This window comes from Nycticebus coucang, chromosome 1 (genome assembly GCF_027406575.1).
Source record: "Nycticebus coucang isolate mNycCou1 chromosome 1, mNycCou1.pri, whole genome shotgun sequence".
Lineage (NCBI taxonomy): Eukaryota > Metazoa > Chordata > Mammalia > Primates > Lorisidae > Nycticebus > Nycticebus coucang.
The window spans coordinates 152,438,653-152,455,434 of NC_069780.1; the positions used below are offsets into that span (position 1 = coordinate 152,438,653).

A 16,782-nucleotide genomic window follows, 5' to 3' on the forward strand; every position below is an offset into this window, starting at 1 on the left:
AAAAACTTTGTCTTCTACCTCTGAAATTCTTTCTTCTGCATGGTCTAACCTGTTGCTGATACTTTCCATTGCATCTTTAAGTTCCCTGATTGACTGTTTCATTTCCTTCAGCTCTGCTATATCCTTTTTATATTCTTCATATCGTTCATCTCTGATTTGATTCTGTTTTTGGATTTCCTTTTGGTTATTTTCCACTTTATTAGCAGTTTCCTTCATTGTTTCCATCATTTCTTTCATTGTTTTCAACATGTGTATTCTAAATTCCCTTTCTGTCATTCCTAACATTTCTGTATAGGTGGAATCCTCTGCAGTAGCTACCTCATGGTCCCTTGGCGGGGTTGTTCTGGACTGGTTCTTCATGTTGCCTGGAGTTTTCTGCTGATTCTTCCTCATGAGTGATTTCTTTTATCTGTTTCCTTGCCCTAATTTTCCTTTCACTTCCTCTTGCTCTTTAAGTTCTTGTGCCTGTGGAAGTTGTGGGCGGGTTTAGACGGGTTGAACACACGCGACCACTTGCCGGTTTTCCACTGTTTTAGTCCTCCTCTTGGGGTCCAGAAGTCTCTCGCTGACTCCCTGTATCCTCATAGGAGTGATGATAGGCAGTTCCCACCAGCCAGAGATGCCTCATCATGTATGTAATCTTAACTACTTGGGAGACTGAGGCAGGAAGATTTCTTGACGCCAGGAGTTCTAGACCAGCCTTAGCAACACAGTGAAACTCTATCTCTATTAAAAAAATAAAGAGAGAGAATTCTGAAGTTTCTAGCTTGTATAATTGCATGGATGTTGGTTCCTGCTAATTACTGAGGAGGAGAGTACTAGGAAGAGTAAGATTTGATTTGGGGCGGGGGTGGGAATGGGAGACACAGTTTGGTTTGAGGCATGCAATGTTTAAATGCCTTTGGAGGCAGGGTCCAGTGGCTCACTCCTGTAATCCTAGCCCTCTGGGAAGCCAAGTCAGGAGGATTACTTGAGGCCAGGTATTCGAGACCAGCCTGGGCAACACAGGCCCTGAAAAGAAAAGTTAGCCAGGAATGCACTTGTAGACCTAACTGTTGGGGAGGCTGAGGCAGGAGGATTGCTTGAGCCCAGGAGTTTAAGGCTGCAGGGAGCTATGATGACACCACTGCACTCTAACCTTGGCAACTGAGCAAGACTCTGAAATGGAATGAAATAATGAAATCAAATCCTTTAAAAAATGCTTGTGAAATGTTTAAGTGGAAACATCAAGTTCTGATTTAGATAAACAGCTCTTGGATAAACGGATAAAAGTCAGAGGAATAGCCTGACTTTTTTTTTTTTTTTTTGCAATTTAAAATAGAAAACTATATTTATTTAAAATAGACATTTTGATGAAATAAAGGACATTTAAACATCATATATATATTTTTTTTTGAGAGAGAGAATCTCACTTTGATGCCCTTGGTAGAGTGCCCTGGTGCTGTAGCTCACAGCAACCTCAAACTCTTGGGCTCAAGTGATTCTCTTGCTTCAGCCTCCTGAGTAGCTGGGGAATGGCCTGATTTGGGGGATTCAGTTGGCATATTTGTGGTAATTGATGTTATGAGAGTTGATTAAATCCCAGGAAGAAGTTATAAAATGAAAGAAGATTTAGAACTAGGATTTGAGAAGTACTAACATTCCAGATTGGTTGGTGGAATTAAGACTACCAAGAGCAAGAAGAAACACCTTAAAAACCAGAAGAATATTTTTGGAAAGCCAAGTGGGCAGAGTGATAACAATGTCTACATTCTCCTGAAAGATCAAGTAAGATAAAGATTGGAGAGTGTTCTTTGGATTTAGTTATACAAAGATCATTTATAACTTCATGTGAAGCCATTGCAAGGGTGAGGTGGAAGACAAATTGGAGTAGGTTGAGAAGTGGGTGGTTGGTGAAGGAGTGGAAATTGCCAAGTATAGATTATTTTTAAAAGTTGGACTAGAGAAAGAAGAGGGAATACAATAGTTTAAAGGGGAAAACACCCAAATATTAGCTATATGAATAAATGTGCGTCATGAACGTCCTTGAGAAAATAAGAGCACAGGCTAGCAGGATCATTTCTGAGGGAGATGGGAGGGAGACCTGTTAGGGATATCTGAAACACTAATAGTCTGGGATCATAGTTTGTTATGTGGTGCCAAATGGGGGAAGAATGATCTTCCGGAAAGAATGCCATTTTTAGATTAATGGTATAGAAATAGTTGACCTCCCCTTAGAGAACCCTGTTGCTGAGAATGATAATTTGATACATTGTTTTCCAAAGTAACTATCACCAAGAATGGTGGAAAGAATCTAAGATTTAGAGCCTGGTATTCAAATTTCCAAATTCTCCTTTGCTGTTTTCTTGCTTCAGTTTAGCCCTGCTGAACTTCACTTTCTTCGTTTGCATAATGGTGGAAATACTGTTTATTTCACAGATTTGTTAGGGTTAAAGAACACTCTATGTTAATAAAGTATTTAGTGGGCACTCAGTGAACTACTATCTCCCCTTTTTCTTCCCATAGTAACAGTTGTTTATTGTACAGTTTTAGCATTGTATGTTTGCTCTTAGCCTTAAAGGATTTGTGAGAGTCCTTCCTCCTTCAGTTTGTCCTTTGTATAAAATAGAGTGGTACAAACTTTTTTGGGAAAGTGGATATATGGTTTGCTACTGCAATAATCCTAACCAATAAAAAAAAGAATTTGCCAGTCTTCAGCATGCCTTATATTTGTGTGTGTGTGTTTTAAACAAAGCTTACTAATTTAGATATGCCAATTTGGTGACTTCCTGAAAAAGTAAGACTTTTTATGTTTTCCTTCTGAGACACACCTTAGCATAACTTTATTTAGTTTCTGGATCATGGCCATTTGGCATAATTTCAGACCAAACATTGGTGGATCTACATACATACATTTAAGATTTAAAATACATTTTTTTATTGGGGGGGGTATATAAACTGTCAAAAGCAATTCAAGTCTCAGGTCTGGATTTTATTTGGTTGTTTATTTAAAATTTTTTATTTGTAATTGTGATTCTTGAAATTTTTCTACACATATTTTGAATGCTGAGGTAACTGATCTGTACCAAAATGACTGAAGTCCAGTCAGTCTGATATCTGTAAGTTTGGTTGCTGAAGTAGTCTCCTGAAAAGTTTATAAATGGTGCTCTCAACCACCACTTCCTCAGCCTCCTAAGAGGTATTTATGTATGAACCTTTCTCGAAGGTGAATATGCTGGAATTTTTATAAGAGCCAGCTTTATCCAAGAATCAATATACAGCAGTAGTAAATACATACTTCTTACGTTTTTTTGGAATATGGGCCTTACTGCTGAATGGGAGAAGTTATTTCTTGCCCGGGTACTAATAAAGGAGACTGCGTTGGTTAAAGGAATTTTGTGGGTGGAATTGCTGAGGCTGGAAGTCTTGTTGGTTCAAAGAGAGAAGTAACTTAACCAGGTGCTCCCACCTGAATATATGAACATAGGATGCTTTGTTTTACAAGCTTAAATAGTACCTGAACAAAACCCTACAGGTTACAGGTTCTTAATAAACTCTGTAGGAACTACACTTCAAAGGAAAACCTTCTCCTTAATTCACTAACCCAGATTGCCTTCTGAAATGTGTTGGCTTTTGACAAGCGTCTGAAGAGAGAGAAAGAGAGCTAACATACATGTAGTTAATATTTGATGAAGTACTCTGTGCGTCTGTTGTAGATTTTCCAAGTTCAAAATTGCTTTTCCTCGAGAGGAGCACCCCATATCTTGTTTCTTTGCCCAAAGGTATAAAAGTTTGTAATATATTCTACTTTTTTTGACTTTGGAAATATGTGGTATTTCATTGTGCAGTTTTGTCATAATCCACTTAACCTCCATTTTTGGATATCTGAATATGATATAGACTATTCTCATTAGTAAGTTCTAGGTTTATATTTTAAAATAATTCTGTGATATCCAAATTTTGTAAAATTAACATGTATTGGTAAATTCAAAAAAGCCCATAAAAAGAAAATAAATATCATTAGTAATCTCACCATCACCCAGAGATGTGACCCTTTTAAACATTTTGGTTTTGTATCTGTCTAGTGCTTTTTTTACATCCATATGCCCATGCTTTTTCAAAAACCTGGTTGAGATATTATTGCATGTATTCTGTATAATTTAGTCTTCCACAGAACTTCAGAGGTTATGTGTTATTTCATTGTATGCATTTGGCATAAGCCGCTTTTTTGAATACTTAGGTTAATTGCAGTTTTTTTTGTGTTACCACTGGTGTATACAGCATTCTTGTAGAAGCTTTGGAAACCTCGGGTTGCCCTTTCCAGGCCCTCACTGTACTCTGGCTTTTTCTTCCTGCTCTGTCTCTTCCAGCATCTCCTGTGGTATCTCCTTTAACAAGGTGAGAGCAAGTGGACAGATTATTCTTCAAACAGGTTCCTATTAGGTGATAAACATGTTGGCTTCTGCGAATTCAAGAAGCCAGCATGTTTATTAAGGGATTAGAGAGATATATTAACACATTTTATTTGAAGAGAGAAAGAGTCACAGCACATGAATTAAGTGTTGTGATAGACCATGTGTCAAGTCTGTGGGTGGCCCAGAAAGAGCAGGGGTTGTGAGGGCAGTAGGCAGAGAAGATCAGGGAATAGGCATTTGTTAAACCCTTTTAATGGGCCAAATGCTAAGTTAGGCACAGTACTAGACTATTAGTTTACAACAGTTCTGGAAGCTTTGTAAATACTGGGCCAAAAAATGTATACACATTTAAGAGATCTTGTTGCAAGTAAAATCGATCAAAGGTGTACATATTGCAGGTAAAATGGATGTGCGTAGCCTGTTTAGGTGCACTTGACCAGTAACAATACCTTCAATTCAACTTTGAAAAGTAATACACAGATAACATCTCTGAAAATGTGTATATGTATTTTTGGCACCCTCTGTAGTATTTATGATCACCTACCAAATGAGGAAATTGAGCTGAGACAGGTAAGTAATTTGTCCAAGCTCCCTCTAGTAATAACCGGGAGAATGCCAAAAGTAAACCCAGCCAGGTGTATTTAACTACCTAATTCTATCCAGACCCCACCCTGCCACTCCAAAGGATCAGTTCCAGGAGTAGCTGAACAGAAGCTAGAAGAGCAAGTAGGCATTAGCTAGTAGAGGGAGTTGGAGTCATTGCCTAGAGGTCCAGAGGTTTGAAACAGGTAAGGAGAATAGAGAGATGAGGCTTAAACCAACATGTAATAGTTTTTTTTTTTTTTACATTTACAAACAGTAAAATTTCCTCTTTTGGTGTACAGTTCTATGAATTCAGACAGTTTAAAATTTAATTGTGTATTCATTACACAGTCAAGATTCAGAATTTGTCTGTTACCTCCAGTGGTCCCTTATTCTCCTTTGTAGTCAGCTCCTCCCACGACCCTCCACCTCTGGCAACCACTGACCTGGTCTCCATTCTATGTCATATAGATAGAATCATGAGTCTCATCTCTTTCACTTAGCATAAGCATTTCTGATTATGCCCGTCATTTATTGTGTAAATGTTACTGTGCAGGTTTACTGTGTTTTTTTTTTGCCCCTTTCTAAATGTGCTTATGTCACTGCCAACTCTAGTTCCATGTGTTCAGAGTATTTTTTGTTGAGAAATGATTCCGTCATAGCTTCAAATACCAGGGAAGTGCCAGATAGATTACTGATAAGTACTCAGGAGAAGGTAGATCAGCTGTCTCTTCCCACACCCTTTACCTCAGTCATCTCCTTGCCTTTTACATATACAAATCACATGGAAAGTTTGCTGACTGTGACCTTTGCCAGCTTTAAAAAGAAAGGGAACAGCTGTTACCATGAGGGAGTGGAAGGAATTAATGTTGTTGGCCAGCTGGCACTATTTTAGTGTGCCTTTCTGGGGAGGGAACAACAGGTGAACAACTTCTTTTTGTTTTTGTTAGTGTATAAATATAGGTTAACTTGTTTTTTATTTGCACAGAAATCTGAGAGCCAATAGTAAAGTAATCTGCCCTAACAGTTCTAGATTTTTTTTAAAGCTCATTAAATATATACACATTTATTTTAAGTGTCTTAATGAACTGCAGAGTTCAGAATATTATAGGTAATCGTTGGCTCAAAACCGCAAAATGTAAAAAGCTTCTTCGGTAAATGCCATTTATATCTCAACTACTTTTTTTCCCTTTTTCCCGATTAAAAAAAAAAAAAAGATAATGAAGTATGGTTTAGGTGGCGCCTGTAGTTCAGTGGTTAGGGCGCCGGCCACATATACTGAGGCTGGCAGGTTTGAACCTGGCCTGGGCCAGCTAAAAACAACAGTGACAACTGCAACAATAACAAAAAAGAAATAGCCAGGTGTTGTGGCGGCACCTGTAATCCCAGCTACTCAGGAGGCTGAGGCAAGAGAATCACTTAAGCCCAAGAGTTTGAGGTTGCTGTGAGCTGTGACACCATGGCACTCTACCCAGGGGGAAAGCTTGAGACTGTCTCAAAAAATAAATAAATAAATAAAACAAAGTATGGTTTATAATAAAACCATACCAACCATAGAGAGGTGGTGACTGTAAGCTAGTGACCAGAATGTAGGCGCTTCTAAAAGCTGAGGATGCGCTCTTGCTCAAATGTGCTGTGCTATATACTGTGCTCTCTACCACCGACCCCTCCCACCTGCCACCTGGCGCGGCTCCTTTTCTATATCTGCCTTGCACGGATTCATTGTACATCTTTCACCAATTCCTTGCTCAAGAACCAGTGTTGATTTTTTTATTTGTTACTGAAGTTTATCCAAACTATTTACCTGAAATCGAAAACCTTCATCTGTGTCCTCTTGTCCCTCATTCCCCTCTCCCCTACCTTGGTTTGATCATCCTCTTTTTTAGCTCTCTGGCAACAGATTGAGTTCAGTTATCAATCTTTAATTCATTTATAATTCCATTGCACATTGTAGTGTTTAGAATAGTTTTTCTACTCAGTAACTACAATTGTCATCTGCTCTCCTTAGTTTTTAGCAAATGATATGGATTTCCACTTAATTTGGAAGGCTTTGAGTCAGATGAGTACAGGTCAGAATCCTGGGTGCATCGTTTGCTATCTTGGCTGGTATGTAGTTATGTATCTGAATCTTCCTTCCTCTGCCCATGATTCCTGTTGTCCTTGTCCCTCCCATAGACCTCCCCGTAATCCTAGAACAGAACACAACTTCCTCCTTACCAGGTGGCATCTGTTCTGAGTAGCCAGTTGCCAGCAAGGCACTGGTTGTTAATTTCACTCTTGCTTTTATCTGTATGATTTTAATTAAATTGCTTACTCTCTCTGAGTCACACTCTCATCTTTCAAATGAGGATAATAATACCTATCTTACAGGATGACTATTCATCAAATATTGTGTTGAGTGCCTGCCTTGTTCTAGGCAGTGACGCATAGGTACTTGGGATATATCAGTAGATAAAAACATCTGTGCCTTCTTGGAGTTTGTGCTCTAGAATTGTGAGGATTAAATGGAAATTAATGACAAGCGTTCAGTATGGTGCCAGACACAGAGATGCTCATGGTCTCTTAGCTTACTTCCCGGTTGCCATACGGTTTCCGTCGGGGCCCAAGGGAGTTGGGTAGGGGGAAAAATAAGCTGCTTCTTTGATTTGTAAGCACATTGTTCCTGGTGGTCTTAGTTCTCCACCTGTGCTTACAGTTCCTCCATCTTCTTTGGAACTAGCACCATCCATTCATTTTCATTCTCAAATTCTTAAGTTCATCCTTCCTCCATTTTACCACCATACCTCACTGTCTCATCTTTTGCATTATGAACAAACAAAAGTCTTCATTTTTCTGCCCTTTTTGGTATGGACCAAGTTCTCCCCTTCCTTTTACCAGAAGACGTTTAAAAGTTGATTTTACTCACTCCATCTTTCTTTTCAGTCTTTCTATTTTCACTCCAAGTGTTACAGTCCTGTCAAGGATCACTGGCAATCTCTTGTCTATACTTTGTTCTTTCTACTTAGCTTCTTTGCAAGTGGCATATGCTTTTTTTTTTTTTTCCAGCGTACACTTTTGTTAAGATCTTGTGAACCCAGCAGGCTCATGACCTCATTGACCTGGGTTTTTGTCCTACTTCTGCAGCCTAATCATCATTGGGCAGGTTTGTCATCTTCAAAATGTTATAATGATATTTACCTTATACAGTTTATTGAAAAATTAGAAAGCAGCAACACCTAGCACACTATCAGGACATATGGTCATAGTAAAAAGTAACTACTATTATTGACATAGTTGAAAAGTCCCCCTCTGTTTTCCTTGACAGGGAAAGGTGCTGTCATCATCTTTAGCCTACTTTCCTGATAGTTCGTTTCTTTTTAGTTGGCTATGTTGACTCCCTGTTTTCTTTCCAAGATTATGATCTGTGTCACTTTTTCTGGGTAATCTTAAAATCTCCTGGCTTCTGCTATCTCCTTTATAATTAATGATTCTAGATCTAGAACATATTCACCGTTAGTCTGCATTTTCTCCTGAGTGCCAGATATGAATGTTTAGTTGTGTGGTAGACATGGAAAGAAATATTTGTCAAATGATCAGGAATAATAATCAGAAAGGAGTCTCTGCATTTAATCTATAGAGGGAACAAACTATTTTACCTGGCAAACTTACTAGTTTTGTTTATTGGTAAAATTTTGAATGACTTTCTTTACTTTCGGGTACCTAATGATGTTTTGTAAAAAAGAGGAAGAAGACTGTTCAGAAATAACACTTCACTGTTGATGAGTTGGAGAATTTTTCATGTGACTCTGGAAGGAATTTGCAACACCTGTTTCCAAGGAAAGCAAGAAAAATACTGCATATTTTTCTTCCCAAATGTATTTTGTTCAAACTGACTTGGACACAAAGAATATTCCTTAAGTCTGGAATAAATAGAGCTTTTTGAAAACTGCTAAGGTAACACAAAGTAGTAAAGAGCAATACACACTTTATTTACTTCTAACCTTTGACAGCTAAAAGGAGAAAATGAAAGGGTTTGTAGAAGCAAACTTCACTAACGTAACTGCAGACTCACTTGTCAGATACAAATGTACATGTAGAAAAATGCACAAATATGGTTAAATTTACATATGCTGGAATTTTTATTTTTTGGAATGGAACATGTTTCTTACATGAGTTTTGTCTGTTTTTGGTGAAAATACAAAAGCTCTTAGAAGCAATTCCCTCACTACTTTTTTTTTTTTTTTTGTAGAGACAGAGTCTCACTTTATGGCCCTCGGTAGAGTGCCGTGGCCTCACACAGCTCACAGCAACCTCCAACTCCTGGGCTTAAGCGATTCTCTTGCCTCAGCCTCCCGAGTAGCTGGGACTACAGGCGCCCGCCACAACGCCCGGCTATTTTTTGGTTGCAGTTTGGCCGGGGCCGGGTTTGAACCCTCCACCCTCGGTATATGGGGCCGGCGCCTTACCGACTGAGCCACAGGCGCCGCCCACCTCACTATTTTTCTTGTAACTTATGCTGTGGTTTCACTTTTCTCTTCCATAGTTTGTAGCAGAATGTATTTAGACATTAGGATGTCTACTTAGCCCAAGTGTTGTAAAGATGTATCATAGTTCACATGGAACAACTCTACTGCCACTCCCAGTTTAATTGACAGAAGAAATGGTTTATTTCTCTCTATATAGAGCAGCTTAGGCTCATAGAATCACAGGCTGAAAGGAGCCTAACAGATAATGTCATTCTTCATTCTCATTTATGGATAAAGAAACTAAGACCATGGTAGTTAGACTCCTTTCCTAAGGGAGAGGTGGTATAATGTTGAAAGAGAAACTTTGTGCTAAAATCTTGGCTTTCCTGCTTACCAACTGTAAGACTGGTTATCTACCCTGTTACACACCCAGGAGCTCTTGGGCGGGTTACTTAGTGTCTGTGAGTTTCTGATAAAGTTTATGTGTGTGACACAATTACTGCCATTAAAAGTTTTTAGTAATTTTATTTGTGTTTTTCTTCTTCTTTTTTTTTTTTTTTTTTTGAGACAAAGTCTCAAGCTCTTGCCCCGGATAGAGTGCTGTGGTGTCACAGCTCACAGCAACCTCAAACTCTTGGACTTAAGCCATCCTCTTACCTCAGCTTCCCACATAGCTACAGGTGCCTGCCACAAACCTAGCTATTTTTTGGTTTTAGTTATCATTGTTGTTTGGCAGGCTTGTGTTCTATTCCAACCCGCCAGGTCCAATGTATGTGGGTGGCGCCCTAGCTGCTGAGCTACAGGAGCTGGGCCTTTCTTTTGTTTTCTTAAGCTAAAGAAAGACTGACTATTTCATTAACCTGTAAAAATGGGCAGTGCCTGAGGCTCAGGAGTAAGGCGCTGGCCCCATATGCCGGAGGTGGTGGGTTCAAACCCAGCCCTGGCCAAAAACTGCAAAAAAAAAAAAAAAAAAAAACAAAAAAACCCCAACAAACCTGTAAAAACCCCAAAAAACCTCATTTGGTTTTGTTGATCAGTTTTTTAAATTTTTTCCATTTTTTTCCCCATTTTTGTTCTATATTACTTTTACTTGATTGAGCTTTTGAAAAGTTGTACTGACTGTTTCCTTCATTTCTAATGGAGGAATTTAAGGCTCTATAATTTTCAAGTGTAGTATTTTAGCTGTATACGTTGTTTTGATTTGTAGTATTTTCATTGTTCACTTCCGACTGTTTTGTGATTTACATTTTGATTTTTCTTGACCTGTTAGTTATTGACTGTTAAGTTTTCAAATGGATTTTGAAAGGACTTTTGTTTTCTTCCTTATAGAATTGTTAGGCTTAAAGATAGTATATAAGCAAAAACCTGGCAAATAGTAGGTATTCAAAAAATGCTTTCGCTTTTCCTTAAAAAAATGAACTCCTTTTAAAATTGGAATGGGAAGTATATTATAAAATTGCCAATAAATGTAAATAATACTAGAAATGATGTTAGTTCTACAGTATAGCCAATTAAGGAGATGAAGTATAGAAGATAAAGGGAGATGACAGGAAGAAGGTATAAAATTGGGAGGAAGGAGGAGAAAGAGTTAGGGGAAGAAGTAGGAATATCAAATTCATTCTAGTTTTCTTTGAAGTCATTCTACTCTTTACTTTCTTTGGTGGGTTTCAAGCTGTTAATTATTTTAAAGTATATTTCTTATGCTTTTAGAATGGAAGTATCCATGGAGGGGAGAATGGGCAGATGCTCATGAAATTGTATAACAAACAGTTTTTATGTTTTTGAGGAAAGGGTCTGTAGTTTCATTAGAATCTTAAAGAGCTCTGTAATCCTCAAAAAGACCCTCTAGTTTAGAGACTTCACCAGGTGGGATAATTTGAGAAACCAAACAGGGGAGAATTTTGTCTTTTCCTGCTCTAATAGTAGTGACTACTTCCCACTTAAGTGAGAATTAACTGCTGCTTATAATTCCCCATGTTAGAACCAGATGACTAGGCAATATGCTAAACCCAAGATTTAGCTTTTAATGAAGTGAAACTTAAAACTATAGTGCACAATATTTACGTGCATAAATATTGTGATACCTGGTATGAATTACAAAAATTTAAATGCTTTTGATTAGTATAATTTATATACGGCTAAGCTGGCAGTCTTGGCCTCTCTTAAGGATAGTAGATAGTTCTAGGAGTAAGAGGAAGCAGTTGCTAGCTGGTGTGGAGATGGGATTGCTACAGAGGGGAACTTTGGGTTAGCCAGAAGACAAGACGCTGTTGGGTTAAAGACAGAGGGTTTTACCTAAGGAGAAGAGTAGGGAAGAGCTGAGGTTAGAGAGGCAGGAGAGTCCCCCGGACACAGTTGGGCATTTTGTTTCCCTTTATAAGAAGGCTAGCTGATTGGAGAGAGTAGCCAGTTCAAGATTTTTTAAATTTGAAGGATGCAGCAGGGATAGATTCTTTAAAGCAGTGGTTCTCAACCTTCCTAATGCCACAGTGTATTTTCATTGTTAAAAAGGGGTTTCGACCCACAGGTTAACTTCAAAGCAGCAGGTAACTGCTGCTTTAAAGGAAACAGCCATTCTTACTGGAGTTAGATGGTATCTCAAGGTGGTTTTGATTTGCATTTCTCTGATGATTAAAGCCGATGAGCATTTTTTCATGTGTCCGTATACCATGTGCCTGTCTTCTTCGGAGAAGCTTCTGTTCAGGTCTCTTGCCCATAGTGAAATGGGATCACTTGTTCTTTTCTTATTAATAAGTTTGAGTTCTCTGTGGATCCTGATTATCAGACCTTTGTCGGAAACGTAACCTACAAATATCCTCTCCCATTCTGCGGGCAGTCTTCTTGCTTTACTTACTATGTTTTTGGCAGTGCAGAACCTTTTTAGTTTGATCAGATCCCAGTAGTGCTTGTCTTCTTTAATCATCAGAGAAATGCAAATCAAAACTACTTTGAGATACCATCTAACTCGAGTAAGAGTAGTCCACATAACAAAACTACAGATGTTGGCATGGACGTGGACAAAAGGGAACACTTCTGCACTGCTAGTGGGAATGCAAGCTAATACGTTCCTTTTGGAAAGAAGTTTGGAGAACACTCAGGGATCTAAAAATTGACCTGCTGTTGGATCCTGCAATTCCTCTACTAGGAGTATATTCAAACGACCAAAAATCACTTTGCAAAAAAAATATTTGCACCAGATTATTCATTGCAGCTCAATTCGTAATAGCCAAGTACCCATTGACCCATGAATGGATTAATAAATTGTGGTATATGTATGCCATGGAATACTATGCAGCCTTAAAAAAGATGGAGCCTTTACCTCTTTCATGTTTACATGGAGGGATCTGGAACATATTCTCCTGAGTAAAGTGTCTAAAGAATGGAGGAAAAATTATCCAATGTACTCAGTACCTCTATGAAACCTACTTATATTTACTCACACTTTCTTACGGAAGATAGAATACAACTATAGCCCAGGATGAAGGAGAGAAATGGAGTGGGAAGAGAGGGGTTACGAGGGGTTAGGGGAGGTTTGACAGAGGGAGGGTAAAAGGTGGGACCACACCTATGGAGCATATGACAAGGGTACAAGTCAAATCTGTCAAGTGTAGAACATAGATGTCTTGGCACAATAATCAGGTAAATGAGGTGAAAGCTGTATTTATTGGTTTCATCTAACCATGTCAGATTGTATGAAATAAAAATCAGCACATTGTACCCCACATATGCAAAAAGAAAAGGAAACAGCCAAAGATATACATGTAGGAGAATTTTATTTTGAGCACTGGCTCATAAAAACCCATGTATACTCAGGTACTTTATTCTCTCTTAAATTTCTGGAATCAGAATTAGTTTTGTTGTGCATTAAGTGTTAATATGTTTTCGAAATTTAATGACTTAACTTGCTAGTTTATTTTTAGCTCCCTAAACCTCTACTAGTCAGTATGAGAGACATTAGCCACATGTAGCAATTTAAAATTTAATAAAATTTAGTACATCAGTCATACTAGCCATATATCAAGACTCAGCAGCCTCCTATGGCTAGTTACTACTGCATTGGGCAACACATGATGTTGGACATTGCTGTTTTCACAGAAAATTCTATTGGTTAGCACTTCCCTAAATGAAATTATTTATTTTCTTTCCTCTTTCTCCTATCAGAGTAAAGCTGGTGTGTATTAATATGCGATTAATTTTGATTTTGTAAAATCAAAATCTTGAAAGTCTTGCTAGAGTAATAGCCTTTTGTTAATTAAAATAATAATTAAATAATTTAAAAGGCAGTGCTGTGTTTATAATGATCTACATTAGTGCCATTGTTTTATAAGATTTTTCAAGAAGTGATGATGGAATTAAGGCAATAAGGCACCATTATGGCTTATGTTCAGTCCTTTGTACTAAACTGTTGAGTCTCTGATTATTTCTATTCTCTATATAAACATGTTCCAAAAGGGCCCAAAATGTTATAAGAAAAATTTTAATGTGAAAAATTAGTTTTGTTTTATGCATTTTTAAGGACATAATCACAGATCTTTTTTTTTTTTTTTTTTTTTTGTAGAGACAGCGTCTCGCTTTATTGCTGTGGCGTCACAGCTCACAGCAACCTCCAACTCCTGGGCTTAGGCGATTCTCTTGCCTCAGCCTCCTGAGTAACTGGGACTACAGGCACCCACCACAACACCTGGCTATTTTTTGTTGCAGTTTGGCCGGGGCCAAGTTTGAACCCACCACCCTCAGTATATGGGCCCGGCGCTCTACCCACCAAGCCACAGGTGCCACCCCATAATCACAGATCTTAAAAGTTGCAAGAGAAGAATGCTCCCAGAAGTATTTCACTATAGGCCTACTTGTCTGAGAACCTGTCAGTCATACATAGGTGCAAAAGGCTAGTTTTTTACTGCATTGCTTTTTGGTTTATAAAGAATAGAAAAATAGTGAAGACCATTCTCCTAAGTGAAGTATCTAAAGAATGGAAAAACAAATAGCATTTGTCCTCACTATTAAATTGGAACCAACTGATGGACACACATGTGCACAGAGGGAAGTGAAACTCAGTAGAAATCAGCAGGGGGAAGGGAGAGGAGAAGTGGGACAAAAACCTACCTCATGGGTACAGTGAACACTATTTGGGTGAAGTGCACACCGATAGCTGTGATTCACAGACATTCAGGGATTAAAAAACAATTTTGGTTACCTAGATAATATTTTGAAATAAAAAAGAAAACAGGAAAATTGGCTTTTCCTTTGCTGTGATTTCAAACAATCTCTTTACTATAGGTAGGACTTTTTCAAGTAGATTATATGTGTAATTTAGGTAAGTTATATGTATAATTTCCAGAAACATAATTTAAAATGTTTTCCTTGCGATAAAGCATTTTTAAAAGTTCAGATGTCATGATATTGGTCCTTTGATTATTGTAAAATATTTAAACATGGATGTGTATGCAGCAGGAAATGAGCCTTCTACCAAATTTGATTTGTATTAATACTGTCTCTGGAGACACCTGCTTTAAATTTGGTTATGTATTTTCCCAGGCTTTCCAATATATATATTTAGACAGAAATAAAAAGAATTTGTTTTAGATAAATAGAATAATATTGTATATGCTTTTACAGGTTATCTTGCCTACTTAACAGTGTAACAGACATTTTTACATATATCATCCAAACTTTTACACTATTGGTTAGATGTTTTTGTTTTTAATTTTCCAGATTTTATGGTAGGAAATCTGAAATAGAGATATATTCTTCTATGAAGATAATATATACTTGTATGTGCAAGTGCCTTAGCATGGTGGTGAGTTAATAGACATTCAGTAAATGTTTGTTTCCATTCTTCTTGGACATATACGAGAAGGGCTATGTAAGGTGATTAACTGTTTCTTTTGAATAGTGAAACTCTTAAGGACTCATAGTAAATATCCACGAACAACCAGCATATAAATATTTTCATTATAAAACAAACCTTTCTCTTGAGCATGTTTGTGTTTTCTCATTCAGTTTTATAAATTGCTCTGAGACTACCAGGATTGCTATTTAAGAGTCTTATAAGCGGGCGGTGCCTGTGGCTCAGTCGGTAGGGCGCCAGCCCCATATACCGAGGGTGGCGGGTTCAAACCCGGCCCCGGCCAAACTGCAACCAAAAAATAGCTGGGCGTTGTGGCGGGCGCCTGTAGTCCCAGCTACTCGGGAGGCTGAGGCAAGAGAATCGCTTAAGCCCAGGAGTTGGAGGTTGCTGTGAGCTGTGTGAGGCCACAGCACTCTACCGAGGGCCATAAAGTGAGACTGTCTCTACAAAAAAAAAAAAAAAAAAAAAAAGTCTTATAAGCTAGACTGCCCCAATTACTTTAAGTTATTCTAGTAAGAGCAAGTATTTTTTACTGGTGAATAAGAGACCACATTCTGGGTTATCCTTATTACATGGGGATCTTGGGACAAAGTTACAGGTGTGTTAACTCTTCAGCTAACTTTGAAGATGTGTAGATGGATGCTGAGTTTGGAAATCCAACACTTGTGTCATAGGTGGGATGTGTAAGTCTGTGATTTGTGATGCAGTTTCAAATCTGATTGTTTCTGCTGGTTTTAGAAAAGAGACCAGGATGGATCTGGAGCTGATTGTTACCTGTTTTGAAGTATGATTGCTTAAGCATCTCATTTGGAAATCTCATCCCTTCTGCTGTCCTGCAGGGAAGTTGTGGACCTCTGTTTTGGGTGAATTGATATACAGAATGGGCCCCAATTTCTTTTCTTATTGATAAAGGGTGAGATGTGCTGCCGAGATAAGTACTTCTATAAAAGCCATAATTGAAGCTTTGCGAGGAGATAGTCGCTGAATTGTACAAAAATTGCCTTAAAGATTTTAGGAGTTTGTGAATTTTAAATTAATTTTATCAGTACATGTTGGTATTTCTGTTTATCTTTGTTAGCAGTTTTTGTGTTTCCAATATAAATCAAGTTTGAGCAATAATTGTTACAGTATACACATGTAAGTCCTTACCTGGCACATTCTTAGACTTCAGATTGTTCATCATTTTTTGTCTTTTCTTGGTTTGTTTGTTTGTTTGGGCTTGAGTTCTTTTTTTTTTTTTTTTCCTTCAAGAGATGGGGTTTCACCTTGTTGCCTAGGGTGGAGTGCAGGGGCATGATCATAGCTCAATGTAGCCTTCTACTTCTAGCCTCAAGTGACCCTCCTGCCTCAGTCTCCCAGAGCGCTGGGATTACAGGTATGAGCCACTGTACCTGGCCTGAACTTTTTGAGCCTTTTGAAGAGAAAATCACTTAAAACTTCTCAGGATCTAAGTTTATGGTTACACAGGCTTATTATTTACATGCTTCAGAGGCTTTTGCTCACTTGTTCATTC

At 38.1% G+C, this 16,782-nt stretch overlaps 1 protein-coding gene across 8 annotated transcripts in view; it reads left to right on the forward strand.

The window, feature by feature from the left end:
- The window catches only part of PLPP1 (phospholipid phosphatase 1), a 115,466-nt gene that overhangs the window by 19,453 nt on the left and 79,231 nt on the right, over nt 1–16,782 (forward strand). Inside the window, exon 1 of one of the 8 annotated variants that reach the window (XM_053590573.1) lies at nt 16,008–16,132. The exons of 6 other annotated variants lie outside the window; for them this stretch is intronic. Coding sequence is in view for 1 of the 2 variants with exons in the window: in XM_053590556.1 (XP_053446531.1) it covers nt 16,563–16,644 (82 nt within the window). In the remaining variant the exon portion in view is untranslated. Of the gene's footprint in view, nt 1–16,007; nt 16,133–16,547; nt 16,645–16,782 lie in introns of those variants that run through there. One more of the 8 variants, XM_053590556.1, reaches the window with a different exon arrangement.